Raw genomic sequence first — 18,171 nt, 5'->3', positions numbered from 1 at the left:
GTTTCGATGAGAAACTGAACAGGTTTTGAAGAAAACCAGTTTCGGCAAAACAAACCGTACCGTTTTTCAAAGAAAGTCGGAACAAGTTTTGAAGAAAACCGAAACCGGATTCGCTGAAAAACCGAACTGATTTTGGAGAAAACCGAAACTGTCAAACCCGGTTTCGGTTTTCTTAAAAACCGGAAAACGAGAAACCGGATTTTGTGCCTACCACTACTTTATATACCATGCCTAGTTTTTGTCTAACATTAAGAACTTTCAATAAATTGTTTTGATCTAAGTAACTTGATGTAAGTTACTGATGGACATTTTAATACTTTCAACATTTCGTACTAGTGTCTGATCACTTATTACGCATCTATTTTTCCAGTAGGTCAACTTTTTAAAAAAATGCCCGTCGTTTATAACTGTCAGCGGTGAATTTGTATGTAGCTATAAGACGTAAGTATCTGATAAACCCCTTTTGTATTCGACCTGGTTTTTGTGAATGAACTTCAACTAGAGAATTTCATACTAAACGTGCATATTCTAATTGATCTAACTGAAACCTTATATAGTGAAATATATGGATCAATGTTAATTAAGTTCTTGCTTGAGTTTCAAAAAATAATGATATATATAGTTCTGCCGTATCTCTTGCCATTACCTTAACATTTTCATCAAGCAATAGTTTTTCGTCAAATATTATTCCTGACTCTCATATTTCTAAATTTTACTAAGTTTTTTTCCGATTACATAATAATTGATCACGACATACTATTACTACTACTACTACTACTATTACTACTACTACTACTACTACTACTAATAATAATAATAATATTGTAATATAATAAATGAAAATTAAATAAAATAAGGAACAAATTAAGATGTCCTAGTGTGGATGTTCAGTGCACTTCTCCATTGATATATATATATAAGTGACGGATACAGTATGTATTAAAGGAAGCAGACCTCTTCGCCGGTCTAGTGGCTAGCGCATGGCTTTTCGTGATGTGACTTTGTGACTTCGGATTGGATTCCCGGTAGGAGATCGAGGGAAATTAAAATCCCCTATAATTCATTTTCATTAATCACCGTCTCCTTTAACCTAAAGAGTATAATCGTAGGATATTAAGCTAAAAGAAAGATGGAGCAGAAATACATACAGCTCATATGGATTAATAGCTTCAATTTAACATGGAACATAAACATGTTTTATTATTCTACATCACGGATCAATGAAGATTTTTGGTTTAGGAGAAATGGCACAATAATGCAATGTATAGGGTAGATATGTTAAATGCAGCTGTACCGATGGTAGGTTCATAGGGATATTAAATTTGTAATCAACAAATAATATAAAGCTTTATAAGAAAATGGGAGGCCCATGGTGTTCCAGAGGTAGAGCGGGGCCTCTGGTAAGTGGGGTTTCTAAATACATCCTAGTTTGCACCAAGTAGGCTTTGTGGTGGGTGCGTGTGTTACTTCGGGGTTGTCTCTTTTACTTCGACTTTCTTCATTCCACCACGTCATTCATTCTCATTATCACCGTCTCGGTTAGACTACACTGCATAACCTTAAGACGTAAAACTGAAAAATTTCATTTTAATTCAATTTTTAATAAGGAAATCGATAATTACGAAACATATTTATTACAAACGACCAGAAGTTCCATGCGCCAAACGGTATACAACCTAGAATAGAGTACATCAGTTTGTGTGAGTGTGGGGGGGGGAGCAACCTGGAATACAGTACAAGTACTTGGGTATGTAGCCTGTAAACCTGGAATACGGTACAGCTGAACCCTGTAAAACAGTACAAATGTTTGTGTGCGTATTTCGATACAAGCAGATGTTTGGTTTCTGAAACACTATAAATTTTGACTCTCCCATTTTTCACTATCAAAATTCTAAATAGCATAGATATTTTTCTAACTGTTACCAAAAAGTACGCAAGTTAAATTACGCCAAGTCAGTGGTGTGGGTTTCTATAAAGAACAAACATACAAATCGACATACTTTCGCTCGTCTTTTCACATTTATGCAGTTCCTGATGAGTAGAGCAACCAACTTTATGCTTTGTTCGGCTGTATATTATGCTTTATTCTTCCTTACATTATGCTTTATTATGCTTTTTCATAAATTATGTCTTAATACGCCATTCCTTGAATTATACTTCATTTTTACCCATTGCTATTGTATATTTGTTTTATTTTATTCGTTTTCATTACACAAGCATTAAAAATGTATATGAAACTATTCTTTTCTTCCACTAAAAGATTGCATCAATACTACATACTACCTCATTTTGTGCTGTTTTCCTTAAGATGTGTTTCGAAGAAGAAATATGTACCTGCATAATAGAGTTTTCATATTTAATGAATTCAGAAGAAAGAGTAAAAAATAGATTGCCGTCTTCTACTTTGAAATGGTTAGTTGGGAATACTTTTATTCTCTGAGATTGCATATTTACTCTTGATTTTGGCATCTTGAAATAAGTACAACCAGTCTTATCTGTCTTTTAACACAAAGTAAGGAAACAAAAAACTCCTTCTGAGCGGAAAGTGCAGAGAGAGGAGGAATTTGAACTTTCCATTGTTACGCGTAAAGGCAATTGGCAATTGATTTCCATTGTTTGCGGCATTGATAATAGCCTTTGTTGATCATGTTTTTCTTTGGTACAAAATAAATTAACATATATTTCTTTGTTGTACACATACATAATGTTCCGGAATAAAAAGTATTAAGCATTATGCTTTATGCTTTATTATGCTTATGAGATTAGCAAATTAGGATAAGTAAAGTGGTCCAAATCACAGATATGGTACCAACCATAGGTGAAAATTACCATTATGCTCTTACTGTTTTTATGCTTTATGGTTATCCTACTCTTGAGTTTTCTCCACAAAGCCCTATCCTGAAATTTTTATGTTAGACCTTTTTTGTCTCAAATCATTCCCTAACCATATCCATTCACTTACTTTTTGATCAGTGGCGTCATTTCAGACTTAGCTTGAGAGACGTAAGAGCACCACCGACACAAGACTTTCACGTTTTGTACTTGTATATTAGTATACAATCGATCACAGCATATGTATACCTCAAACTCTTTGGGGAAGCAATTCCCCCTAATGTCCCCCTAAATGACGCCCCTGTTTTTATCTCCCTCTACCTATCTTCCCATCCACTTCCAATATCTTTACTTTTCTGATCATAAAGTCATTTGCTGTTGTCATTAAATGACCATACTACTTAATTTGAAACAAAAAATTGTCCATATTTTTAAATTGGCGTAGTTTTTGTATATACGGATGTAGCTCATGGAAATCTCTAGCTTGTCTTTACATTTTCATAATTAGGAGACATTACTTCTCCCGATTGTCGCTCGAAAGTGAAAGCTACTTTGCCTTTTGTTATTCACCAAAGGAAACTAAAATTTATGGTAATTGCTTTCAAGAAAAGTGTGCTACTAAGTATTCTTTCCAAAGAGTGAGTTTGCAATTACTACTGTATTTGTTTCTCCATTTGCAGAATAGCTTTCTTCCTTTTTATTTTAGTTTCCTCCTTTAATTGAATTATTCTCTGAGATCGTTGCATTTGCAGTGCACAGAACAGTAACAGCGATGCAACATTTTGTTGTCTGGGAGAAATAGAGCAAGTGTTTATATTTTTATTCTATTTCTTCGAAATTGGAGTATAAAGACACAACAAATAGAAATTCATGAAGCAGTTTTATAATTAAGAAACCAAATTAGTTGTTGCAGTAATTCGCATGAAATTAGAATTAGATTCACTTTTCAGTAACTGTTTGATTAAGTTTTGTTGCTATTCTCTACAGAATTATTTCCAAATGTGACATATGGACTTAGACCTTAACGTGGAATCCGAACCACATGAGCATCCACCGGAAATCCAACTTGGATCACCCGGTCCAAAGGATTGCCAAAGTATTTTTAAGAATATGTACAGCATAGCCATTTAATAGAATTATAATAAAAAAATATGGCGCGTTCAATGTACATTAAATCAAGTCCACATATGGTCATTTAGGATTTTAAGGTCCCTATCTGAATCCCCTTTCAAGATTAAAATATTTGTGCCCAAATATTACAGAGTAGCCTAAAAGTAGGTATACAATCCCATACTGATCAGTCATGACCTTTTATATTTACTTATTCTTATCCATAGAGGTATTGACTTAGTTTCTTCCTTATCTGTTCTTAATATATTTTCACTTATACCTCATGCTCAGAGCAAACCAACCCACATTGAAGTACCTCATAGTCATGTGCACCTCTGTGATAATTTGTTAGATTTAATCTTCATTATTTAATTAAATTATTTTCTTTCTACAACTAAATTTTAATAGAAATATCGAAATCTTCAATTCAATCAAGACAAAATTTTTAATTATAATGTACATTCTTAGACAGCTCAAATAAGCACGAATTTCCTCATTACAAAAGTTACTAATAAACATGAGTGTAGTTTCCCTCCCTGATTTCGAGCATTCCTTTCCGCCTATCCAGGTGCCTCCTAGTTCACTGATCGCAAAAGCCATCGCCTTCTAACAAAACAATAGAGGACACGTATACAGGGGGTATTCAACACGAAGATTTGAAAAGGGTCACATCGAGTGAAGAAGAGACCATTCTATTAGAGACGTTTCGCTCCATGTTCTTTTGAATATCATTCTGAAGGTTCATTGCCTTAGAAACTCTATGGTCTAATGTCTAACTCATTGAGTAGAGGTGAAAAACTAGATTCATGGTCCTAGCGGCATGAAGATTTGATTTCACGCCCCTAGCAGCTTCACAGGATTAGGTTCCAGTTGTCAGCTAGCCCGAAATTCTCTAGTCTCATCCAGAGAGAAGATACCGGAAAGATACATTCATCATTCCAGACGATGAGGACAACACCAGTCACCAGGGATTATTCACGCTAGTGCTCCTCCTGTGTTTTATAAGCTAAACCTTTCTTCATCTCACTTTTCCAACTAGTCACTTTTTTTTTAATAAAATGGAATCATTTTGATTTTATTTATATTCAATACAACCATTGACAGTTAAGTTCCGCATAGGACATCAGTTTTCATCCCCATATTTTACATTCGTTATTATATTATTTCTCCTTATATTAAAACGAAACAGATTTCAACTCTAATCGCATATTACGCAGCAGCAGAATATACGTTCGGCATGAACCAATGAATTCAACATAGCCTATATGCTTTAAGCGAGCAAGGATATGTTTAAAACCAAGATTATCATTGTCCTAAAAGCATAAAGCATGTCGACCGAACTGAGTTCCCTACAACATCATTGGCAACGTCACTGTAAGCGGGTTTGTCGACGTGACGGCAGCACTCAAGGTCCGACGTCAATTAGACTGCCGCCTACAATAGTGTACACACTTGAATTTCAGAAAGAAATGAAGGATTTTGTGAAACTGAAAACAAAATAAGAAAGAATAAAATACACGAAAGATACTTTTGGTCCACTGATAACAATAGAAAGTGTCTCATCGATACATATATATATATTGATTTAAGAACATTAATAATTGCCAATTATCCTTTACCTTTTGATCGACGTTGTAACCATGTAGTTTGGGGTTATCCATGATAGGATCGTCACCGCAAAGAACATCGAAACAAAAACCACCAGGCGGGTTGTAACCATTGAACAGTGCGCCAGTAAAGAGATCTGCTTCTGAACCTTAACATTGAAAGAAAGACAATAATAAATAATAGAAATCTCTGTATTAAACTGTAAAATGTAATCTCTAAATACCTAAATTAAAAATAAAAAACAACACTATATATGTATTGAAAATTAATTAGACAACCATAGAGTCTACAAATCTGATAGAACCAAAGCAAATTTTACATAAAAATAAACGTTATACTTCCTATACCGAAGTTAAGGGGCAACACGGAAAGTGAAACAGGAACAAACGCAGAGGACAGATTCTGATCTGCGAAAGAGATGTGTATGAGAGTCATCTAGGGACCACACTGAAGGTAAAACGATAGAGTAACACATAAATAGAGACTGTGAAACATTTATCTCGTGTAGGCTCATCCTATCGATCCCGTTTGATATTCCCAGAAATGTTTAGGATAGGGTAGGGCGTTATGTGTGTGACTATCACATAACAATATCTCAATTGTAATCAAATGCGACGTATTGTATTATGAACTACACTTTAACTGTCGAGAAAGAAAAGTTGTCCTCAGGATGAAGTTATATTGCAGCAATATGTGCGAATCTTCGCTAAGCATATGGATCTATGTTTCATCTAATGGATGATAATGCTCACCCACACAGAACACAGACGGCAAAGGAATGCCTTGAACATGAGGATATCACATTTTGAGTTTCTACCACGCTTCTCGCATCTTAATCCGATTGAACATCTTGGTTATGCCCTTCGATATCAAATTGCAACCCGAAGTCCATAATTTTGGTCCTCGGATGTCTTTCTACAGATCCTTGTGCGAATGCATTAAAACAAAAGCTAATGGATAGACTCTTCAACAGTATGGAAACACGCTTTGGAACTTGTACGAGAAGTTCGAGGTGCTCATGCCCTATCCTGAACATTTCTGGGGATATCGAAAGGTGATGCCGAATTAATAGGATGAATCTACACGAGATAAATGCTTCAGATTCGCCATTGGTGTGTTACTGTATCATTTTACCTTCAGTGTGGTCCGTAGGTACCTTTCTCGCATGTCTGATTCCGCAGAACAGAATCAGTCCTGTGTGTTTATTCTGTTGTCCATTTCATATTGTCTGTTAACGTCTGTATAAGACGTATTAACGATTTTTGATATAAAATTTAGTTTTGTTTTACCAGATTTGAAGAATTAGTCTATATATAGGCTATCGTGACACTCTATGGTTGTTTAAATAATTTTCAATACGTATATAGTGTTATAAGTATTTTGAAGTTAGGTATTTAGATATTAAATTTTATAGTTTAATAAAGAGGTTTGTTATTTTCTTTTTTTCAATACTAAGGTTCAGAAGCAGCTCTATTTACTGTCGCACTGTTTAATGGATACAACCCGCCTGGTGGTTTTTGTTTCGATGTTCTTTACAGTGATGAACCTATACTACGCGGTGACAACGCGATAACCCCAAACTACATGGTTACAACGGTGATCAAAAGGTGAGAGAAGATTGACGATTATTAATGTTCTTAGATAAAAGTATATATGTATTGATGACAGACTTATTATTTTATCTGTGTACTAGAAATATGTTTAGCGTATTTTATTCTTTCTAATTTTGTTTTATGTTTCACAAAATTCTACATTTGTCTGAAATTTCGGGTGTGGGTGACAATTGAATTGAATTTGGATCTTAAGCGGTGCCGCCACATGGACAAAAACGCTTCCAGCAACGATTCCAATGCTGTTGTAGCGACTTCGATTCTGCTAACATGTTGTATGACTTTGATGCGACAATCTTGGTTGTCTACATATCGTATTATTTACTCGCTGAAAGCATATTTCTTCAAGGTTTGGCAATAGTATATCCAGTGTTCGTTGGTTGGTACCGAAAGTAAATTCTTCTGCCACCTAATATACAAATGTGCAATTACGTTTAGATATGGAAAAGAATGGAAAGGATGGAGAATCGGCTGGAAAGTTAAAAAAGACATAAAAAGTTCTGAGAAGAATGAATAAAGAAAGAATATTGAAATTGGTAGTAAAAAGGAAAGGAAATTGGTAAGAGTACTGTCTAAGGATGAATTGTCTTATAGTATCTGGAAGGAGAAAGAGGGGAAGAAGACGGTGCCAGCTTCTGGACGATATGAAGATCAAACCTTCTGATGCCTTAATAGAAACTAAATAGGATTCGTTGTCTTCATCACAATACATAATAACGCCCTCTATATGGATAAAAGAATTTGGATTATTTTTGGGTTCTATTGATAAATAAACGCATATAATAAAGTAAATGCATTTATAAAATGTATATACGAATATAGTAAAGAATTGTTTCTATTTACTAATTTTGGTTCCATGGATAAATGAAACATGTTAGAAATGCCAAACGAAAATATTAATATTATTTCTAGCAGTAGTACTAATAGTTGAAAAGTAGAAATTTAGGAACAATTCCACAATTGCTAGGAAACAATAACGTTTGTTCTGATCAGTCATATTTTGGAGCCATACTAAGGATGAACCTTATCTTCTTGTCAATTATTTGCTAAACACATTACGTTCTTAGACAGTCAAATCAAGTTTGATACGGATTATGTCATTCTGTAGAAATGCATTAGGATTTCCCCTGTGAAGAAAGTAGTTTCAACTCTTAGACCGACAGCAATTGAATATATTTTATGTTCTTATACATCGGAAGTATCAATATAGCAAATGATAAAAATTTTCTTAATAACCTCAGCATGAATCGAACCCAGAACGCCCAACTAGCGAAACTGATACTTAAGATACTAATCTAACACTGCATTGTTAAGTAAGTGAAAAGGTCCTCGATGTGAAATGTATTTAGCAAATTGCACAAGTTTACGATTCCAGTGTTTTAATAACGAAGAAAAACTGATTTCGGTTATGTTAAAATACTGAAGTGTTATGTAGAAATAATTAATCCAGAGAATTCAAATTTAAATCGAAAAACATAAAAAGACATACAAGGTCGCAAGGACATTAAGGAAAAAATGGTTTTAAGACAGATTAGAACCCTTAACTGCCATTCCTCTTAATCGGAATCTGGTGCATCAGATAACTTTTGTTTTTTGAAGTTTTTTTCTGATTCACCAGAAGTATCGCAGTAATCTGTCTCTATTTTCTACTTGGTTATACTCCTTTTACAGTTATTTCCAGTAAAATTGAACGCCAGGACAGAAACACAGACACATCGAGGATTTGAACTTTCAATTTCTCTCCCACTGGCAATCGAACACGGGACCCTCACCATTGGACTATTTGTGAATGGCGAACAACAAAAATAAATAAATATATCTTGTAGAAGGACGATGAGATGTAAATGTTCCATACACATTATATCAAACAGAAAATGTCAACATAAAGCAATTACTAATTTCCATATTATTATTATTATTATTATTATTATTATTATTATTATTATTATTATTATTATTATTATTATTATTATTTGTTGGTGTTGTTTAAATATGAGTGATAGCAGCAGTATTAGTGCATGTTTTTCAAGGTTTAGCATAGCGGTTAAACTCTGTTTAGAGGCAAAACTACAGTTTAAAGATATCTTTTCTTTCATTACTTTATAATTATATTCTTTTATGGGCCACTAATATACATTATCGATTGTCGTATTTTGTTTTTTCCAGTATCCTCGATTTTGTGGGAATCTAAATCTCGAGAGCTGCTGTGTCTTACCGTTGGCCCGCTAAGCCAGTGTCCAGCCGCCTCATACCTACTTTTACACATATTTTTGTTCATTAAGTGATTTTGAATGGATGTTGTTTGTAAAATGTGAAAAGCAAAGCATTATAATGTAAACAAACTGACACTAAAGCTATTGGCTTTTGCACTACAAAGAAAGCTACGATAGTTTTGAAATAAATAACGCTTGTATTAATATTGTCCATCATCGAAAAATAAACATTAAATTACAAGGATATTTTCAAAGTTACCACCTTTTCATAGAAATGCGAAAGGAGTAGAGTTTTGAATTCATATTAACAACTTTTAACATTCAGACAATATTCACAACTACAACATTTCAGTGCTTATCGAATGATTACAAAACGTTGACAAGTTAAAAATGGATTTTGTAAGGGATACTGCTTTTATTGATTTCATTGTTTCTCGCAAATTGATACCCAACTGTTCAAGTGCCTCAATGGGATCAAACCGACGAGGGCATCCCTGACCTAGAAGGTGAGGCACTATCACTTAATCAATGTATTCCCCTTCTGCATCGATACACATATTTGCACGCTCCAACAAGTTGTCAAACGACTTCTCCATGTCCTTTTTGGAATGGTCTTTAGGACGGCGGTCGTCGCCTTCTCAATGGCATCAATCGATGCGTGCCACTTTCCTTTCATCGCCAAATGCAGTTTCGGGAACAGATAGAAATCGCACGGAGCGAGATCTGGTGAATAGGGCGGATGATGCAACCGAATAATGTGATTTTTGACCAAAAATTCAGTTACAAGTCGCGAAGAATGTGATGGTGCATTATCGTCCAAAAGAGTCCAACTGCCGATTTCGCGATATTCGGGCCGAATACTACGAATTCTTGCCAGCAAACGCTTCATGACGCCCAAGTAAAACTCTCCAGTGACTGTCTGGCCGGGCTGAACAAATTATTTGTGGATAATTCCTTTTGAATCGTAAAAACAAATCAGCATCACCTTAACTTTTGACTTCACCAAGCGACTTTTTTTGGGTGTTCCTTCATCCGGCGCTCTCCATTCAGCACTTTGCCGCTTTGTTTCGGGCTCATATTCAAAACACCACGTCTCGTCACCAGTTACAATCGATTTCAAGAAGTTTCGATCCTGCCGAGCACTTTTAACGATGTCTTTGCAATGCGCAAGCCGATCAACTTTTTGATCTTCGGTGAGTTTGTGTGGTACAAACCGCGAATTAACCTTCTTAAGGCCCAAAACTTCGGTCAAATTGCAATATGCGGTTGTTTGAGGAATGCCTAATTCCATTTCAATAACTTTCACCGACGATTTTTTGTTATGTTTGATGAATTCACGCACTTTTTCGATGTTTTCTTCCGATAATCCGGTTCTGGGACGGCCTGATCTTTCATCATCATCCAGCGTCTCTCTACCCGATTTGAATCGCCTGAACCACTCGTAAACTTGCGTACGGGATAGACACTCATCACCATATGCAGTTTGTAGCATTTGGTGCGTTTCACTAAAAGTTTTACCCAGTTTAACACAAAACTCAATTGCAGCTCGTTGTTTGAAACTCATTTTCCGACCGATGTACACAACACACTGACAGTTGAAACGCAATAACTTTGTTGCCGTGCATCCAAATGTCATGACATTTATACCAGTTGTCAATGAGGGAGTACGCCATCTACCGGTAAAATATTACAACAGTTGGCACTAGTGGTACTATTTGTTTTCAAAAGTTCGGTTTCTTTTGGAATGGAGGGTATATATATATATATATATATATATATATATATATATATATATATATATATATATATATAGAGAGAGAGAGAGAGAGAGAGAGAGAGAGAGAGAGAGAGCTAAAAGATAATGAGTATAGAATCCTTTCTAGATCAGGGATGGCCAAAGTTGTTTGAACCCATCGGGTCTTACTAGTACTAGTACTACTACCAATAATAATATGGAAATAAGTAATTGAGTTCTGTGGACATTTTCTATTTTATATAATTTCTACTGGAACATTTACATGTCATCGTCCTTCTACAAGATATATTTGTTCCGTTGTTTCTCATTCACAAACAGTCCAGTGTTGAGGGCTGCGGGATCGATTGTCATTGGAAGAGCCTTTGAAATTTTAAGCGTCCTCGATGTATTTGTGTTCTTGTCCTGGCGTTCAAGCTTACTTTTAATAACTGTAAAATGAGTATCACCAAGTAAGAAATAGCGACAGGTTACTGCGATATTTTCGGTGAATCAGAAAACAAAAACAAAAGTGGCCTCAGGGTCCAGGTTCCAGTTAAGGGAAGTACCATTTAAGGGTTCGAATGCCTCTTAAAACCATTTTCTCCTTATGTCCTTGCGTCCTTGTTTGTCTTTTTATGTTTTTCAATTTAAATTTGAATTCTCTGGATTATTGTTTCTACATAACACTTCAATATTTTATCATAACCGATTAAAACACTATAATCGTAAACGTGTGCTATTTACTAAATACTTTTCACATCGAAGACCCATCCTCTTACTTAACAATGCAACCTTAGAATAGTGGCTTAAGCATAAGTTTCGCTAGTTGGGGGTCCTGAATTCAATTCCCGATGAGGTTAGTAACGATTTTTTTTATCATTTACTATATGACACTTCTGATGTATATTAACATGAAAAATATTCAATTTCTCTCGGTCTTAGAGTTGAGACTACTTCTTTATGTGGGAAATCCTATGATGTCTGCGTATCAAACCTTGATTCGTAATGTCTGAGAATGTAACGTCTTTACCAAACAATTGATGAACACATACGGCTCATCCTTAGTATGGGCATAAATATGTTAGTATGTATCGTAATAAAGACAGCACATCCAATTTTCTGTTAAAGGATCAGAAGTTTCGATCCTCATATCGTCCAAGAGCTGGCACCTTTTTCTTCCCCTCCTTCTTCTTCCAGATACTAATCGTATCAAGGTACCTCTTATAAGGCAATTCATCCTTATACAGTGTCCAAACCAATTCCTTTTTACTATCAACTTTAGAATTTCTTTTCATTCACTCTTCTCAGAACTTCTTTACGTCTTATTTTCTCTTCCCAGCTGTTTTTCCATATTTTCTATATCTACACCTCGAACCTTATAATAATAAATATAAATTATATTATAGTAAAACATGTGAAAATACAGTAATATGAGTGGAACTGTCAATATAGCAGAGCCCGTTCTATAGCTACTTTTTTGCACAGGTACTATTTATTAAATATGTCATCATAAAAGTTTCTGTGAATATTTAATTTTCATTATTGATAATATTTGTATTTACAGTAGCAAAAGGATACTTTGATGTGGGATGTGTTCCCCTTATTAGTTCACACCCTGTCCTGAAACAAGCTATTTCAAGACGGTATTGTGTGGCTCGTATATATGAAAGTATTCACAACTTAACGGAAAAGTGGGCTTTATTGTTCCGTTCTTTAACACATAACCACTCTAGACAAGTAATATTTCGATTCTATAAAGTTGCTTACTAGAATGGTTTTATAATATACATGCCCCATTTAATTTTCTTGAGTTCTTCAATTTTCATTACCTCTCTTTAAGAAAGAGTGAGTGAAAGTTGAGAATCTGAACGTAAAAGATATGGTATTTATTTTCCTGGGAGCCTTTTTTTTCTTTTTTGAAAAAACAACAGCTGATAGTTACTGACTGAATGTCGGATCATCAGTTTATATCCTTAACGGTTGCCTCAAACTTTCCGTTAACACATTACGCCACAGCAGGGATCTATTCTTTCTTATGAGTGGAAATTTCACATCCTTTTCCAATAGCAAATTACAAAATGTTTTAACAGGTCATGTCGGGCGATATTTAAGAAATGGTGAAAAAGATATGTAAGTTAGGAGCACAACATTTTCGTTTTACAGTAAGAGAACTATTTCTATATTTGTGGTGGTAAAGAAAATAAAACGATCTTCATTGCAGTGATGAATTTTATCTAAAATATTTTTAAGTTGTCAGTATTGTATGATTAATTGGTTATCAAATATGTTTGATGTAGAAACATATTTTATCGGATATAAAATTAGTTTGATGTATAAATTTCTAATTACATGCTTATTTTCATGTATTTCAGTCTAATTTTACACGCATCCGAGTGTTCCTGATTAGTCTAGATATTTTAAACCAAGAAGTCAGGTTTTGGAACTAAAAGTCAAAAAAGACAATAAACAACAGTTTTATCACCAAAGCATTAAATTTGACTTTTACATGTGCAATAAATATGACATTTTTAATTATTTCATCATATCTTGATGTTTAAATCACAAAAGATCCAACACCGAATTGCGAACTCTTGATCTTCAAGTTCCAGAAGTTCTTTATGAAGACTGAGTGCCTCACCAGGCTCGGATACCGGAGGCACATGCACGTCTTCCAGCTAGTGCCTATATAAAGAAAGGAGTAAAAATGCAATTCTCTCCTTATAGATCTGCGCGGATTGTGTTGGATCTAGGGTCACTTTTTGGATTTAGTGCCTGAACAAGTTTCCAAGTTTATGTGAACATTGATGTACATACGTATCATGTTTTGCCGTCCTTGTATAGAAAAATGATCAAAATCGCCGATATCGTTTACAATACATGAATGTATATATTGGACAGCTACCAACATACAGTATACAACAGTATAGGCTTGGTGACAATACGCCGAACTCTGGTACCAAGAATTTCTGATTTAATCCTTGACGATGCGAGTTTATGGTGGAAACCCTTCTGTCGATTGTTTTACTCGACAGTTTCTCACATTTTTCTACGTTATCAATCCACCAATTAGTTCATAACCTAGCAGATTCATTACTCATCCGTCTTCTTTAGCCTAAAGTGTAGAATTGTGGGAAGATAACTAGAAATCTCGTTTCAAAATAATAAAGTGTAGAACTTAGCTCTCGAATGTCTGCCGCGATTGAGATTCATGAGCTAAGCTCTATCTTCCTGCTCTTTTCAAGAGAAATTGCTTATACCAAATTGAAACCCTATTAATGAAATAAGAACAGATTGCAAAATAAACTCAATTTTCTTATCAGTAATGAAAATATCAAAAGTTTCTTAGTGTTCACACGAGTGTAAGGCAAATATTTAAATGCTGCCACCATTCCAAAGGGTTAAATACTTCTCATTTTCACTTATATTAACAAGCACATTGACCCACTGATTTACTCAATAATGTCATTTCTAGGTCTTGGCCTTCAAGGGTAAAGTTGGTTTTGTTAGTGTGTAAATTGTTTATCGCACACACATAAATTGTTAGATCTGTTTTCAAAAATATCTTATATTAAACTGGCGTTACTTTTAGATTGCAGGGACTCCATTAAAAAAAAAAACTACGGGATGCTATAAAAGTACTACTTTCTCAATGTCTTCTCCCACTTATGTGGAGTCAATGTTTGTGATGAGTCTTCTCCATAATGTCGTATCCTTGGATTCTTCTCCTGCTAGGCTTTCCCTCTCAAACTATTTTTAACCATGTCCATTCCTTTCCTTCTTGATCTCCCTCTACCTCTCTTCCCATCCACTTCCATTTACTTCACTTCTCTGACCATAACGACATCTGTTATTCTCATTAAATGCCCATACCACTTAATTTAAAAGAAAAATTGCCTCTATTTTAGATTGACGTGGCCTTTTAGTCTCTTTATATACACAGAGGCAATTCATGAAAATCTCTAGTTTATCTTTGCGTTTTTTAATTAGCAGACATCACTTCTTCCTATTGAGGCCCGAAAGTGAAATATACTTTGTCTTTTGTCACTGATCACAAGATAGCAAAACTTACGGCAATTCCTTTCAATGAAAATGCGCTACTAAATATTCCTTCCGTTGAGTGAGTTCTTAATTACTGTTTGTTTCTCCAACTGCAGAATAGCTTTCTTCATTTTTGCTTTAGTTTCCTACCTTAATCGAATAATTCTATTCTTCTGTTGCAATTCCAGTACAAAGAACCGCAACAGAGATGCAACATTCTTTTGTCTAAGACAAATAGAGAAAGCACTTCATTGTTTTTTATTTCTATTTCTTCGAAAAAACGATTATAAAGACAGTAAATAGAAATTCAAGCGGCAGTCCTGTAATTAAGAATCCAAATTAACGGTTGCAGTGAAATTAATTAGATTCATGTTTCAGCAAGTGTTTGATTAAGTTTAGTTGGTCTTCTCAACGATTTCCAAATTGATTGATTTGTTTCATTCTAGTTTAGCATCATTTTCAGTATCGAGCCTATATGACATATGGACCTATAATTCTGGTGATTTAACTTTACTTCCTTCTGATCTGAAGATCCCATACATTATTTCTGCTCATATTAGAAGGAAACTAGTTTCAATCATAATTCAACGTTTCTATATTACGAAGCAGTAGAATTCATGTTCGTCGTAAACCAATGAATTCGAGATACCTTATTTCCAAACCTCCAAGAAATATGCTTTCAGAGAGCGAATATTGTGATATGTTGACAAAGAAAATTATAGTTTCACTAAAGGCATACAGCATGTCCAACGAATCGAATTTCATACAATAGCGTAACTATCATAGCTCTAAGTTGATGTGGCGACATCATGGTAGCGCTCAAGGCCCAAAGACAATTTGACTGCCGCGTACAATATTATATGCACTTGGAATTTCGGAAAAATTGAAGATTTTTTTTTTAAAAAAAACAGAAAACCAAATTTCTGGTCTACTGATAACAATAATAAGAATGTCATAAATGCATATATGTTTTTATCTAAGAACATTAAAAATCTCCAAACTTCCCATACCTTTTGATCGACGTTGTAACCATGTAACTTGGGGTTATCCATGATGGGATCGTCACCGCAAAGAACATCAAAACAGAAACCACCGGGAGGACCGTAACCATTGAAAAGTGCACCAGTAAATAAATCTGCTTCAGAACCTTAGTATTGAAAGAAAGACAATAACAAATAATCGAAACATCTTTATCAAGCTGCAAAATAAATTCATAATAATAACAACATTATACTCGTATTATAAATTATTCAAAGAAGCATAAAGTGTTACAATAGTCCCTATAGAGCCTATTTCTACAACTCTGATAGAACAAATATAAATTTATATCAAAAAGTGTTAATATATCCTGTATAGAAGTTAAGGGGCACCATAGAAAGTAAAACATGAATGAACACAGAAGGCTGATGCCGATCTACGGAATTAGACGTGCGTGAGTAATAATTAGGGATCATATTGAAGTTAAAATGATACAATAACACACGAATGGCGATAATGAGACACTTGCCTCGTGTGGATTCATCATGTCGATTGCACATCGATCCCGTTTAATATTGCCTGAAACGTTGAAAACAGAGCGTGATCAGTCCGATGTTCCAAATCGTGTCCCCATACTGTGTATGAGGTCATCTATCATATCCTGTTGCAATGCACTCCACACTTGCACAAGATCCGTCGAAAGACGAAGTTCCGAAGATTTTCAATTGGATTAAGATGCGAGAAGCGTGGCAGAAAATCAAATTCCTTCACCGCCTGTACCCTGTGTCGGCGGGCATTATCATCTATTTGACGAACCATAGGGCCATATGCTCAACGAAGAATCGCACATACTGATACAATTTAATAAATTTATCATAAACACAAATTTTCTTAGTTCACAGTCAAAGAGTATCTTTTAAAAATGCTACATGTGTCATTTGATTACAGTTGAGATGTGATTATATGAAACTGACCAACAATGTCAATTAATACTTCAATTGGCTTAAGTCAGAGTACAGTATCATTGCAGCATCATAATTATAAAATATGAGTTGGTTAGATTGTCTTGGAGCAAAGTAGGTGTTGATTTTCTTTTTACAAATGAATTGTTTTATTGATGAAAAATGGTCAAGTATATATCAATCTTCTTCTTGAACAAGCTGAAATAGATAACTGAATTCCATTGAGACATCCGGGATGGTTAATAAGCAATAATGCATTTTATTCAGTCAGTTGGATAACTTATCTCGATATTTGGTTGATTGGTCTAGAAACCATGTTCTTTTCAGACATAAGGTGTGGACTTAGAGTTTAATGTATATGGGTTAGTCATCAATCTTGCAATATTTTGGTACACAGCATACATGAATTTATTACAGTATAATAAGAGCAGGTTAACATCCGAAGTATAGCCCTTCATACTGGATTACCTGCATCGACCTTCCTGTTAGTTCTTCGATTTCACGTCGATACAAAGCTTTATCCCTATAGGCAAAACGATCACCCACTACTGTTTTCACCTCCTGTTGGTTTATGAAAGATTTTAATAATCAGGACATACACCATCAACCGGAACAGATAATAATCCAAAGGACCAAGATCAGAACTGCATACCCAGTGTTTCATTACTTCGATGCTTCCAAATTGCTAAATTCCTTCTTTTAATTTTTGAGAAAAGTATGGTTTTGCGTCATCCTGTTTCAGCAGGTGCGTTATAGGTTTACCAATGCATTATATTTTTGGTATAGTGTAATATACATCCGCTCCAACCTTTTGTAATGAAGATCTGCGTTGATGGTACGATTGCCAAGAATGAACAGAAAGTGAATTATACTTCGGTTGACTTTATCCTCACAGAGGTTGACTCTATGCCCAAAACTACCCTGAGACTGGTCTTTGCTCTACCATTGTTTTGGCACAGTTGCATTGAAGATAACCACCAACTTCTCCTCATATATAACAATCCGTTTCATGAACGCACATCATGCAGACTTTTAGGAATTCCTGGCATATATACTCTGCTCTGAGCTTGAGCTGGTGTCAACTC

General features: G+C 34.8%; 1 protein-coding gene across 2 annotated transcripts in view; it reads right to left on the bottom strand.

Annotated features, from left to right (window-relative positions):
* LOC145694517 (lysosomal alpha-mannosidase-like) overlaps positions 1-18,171 on the bottom strand; it is a 217,194-nt gene that overhangs the window by 150,380 nt on the left and 48,643 nt on the right. The window contains exon 6 of one of the 2 annotated variants that reach the window (XM_081770839.1): positions 16,157-16,293. In XM_081770839.1, the coding sequence (XP_081626965.1) occupies positions 16,157-16,293 (137 nt within the window). Of the gene's footprint in view, positions 1-5,561; positions 5,699-16,156; positions 16,294-18,171 lie in introns of both variants that reach the window. The other variant, XM_081770831.1, reaches the window with a different exon arrangement.

The sequence above is a fragment of the Thermobia domestica genome, chromosome 1 (genome assembly GCF_964235325.1).
Source record: "Thermobia domestica chromosome 1, izTheDome1.hap1.1, whole genome shotgun sequence".
NCBI classification, from domain to species: Eukaryota; Metazoa; Arthropoda; class Insecta; order Zygentoma; family Lepismatidae; genus Thermobia; species Thermobia domestica.
Note: the sequence above shows the minus strand (reverse complement) of the source record. Positions and strands in the feature narration are given on the sequence as shown.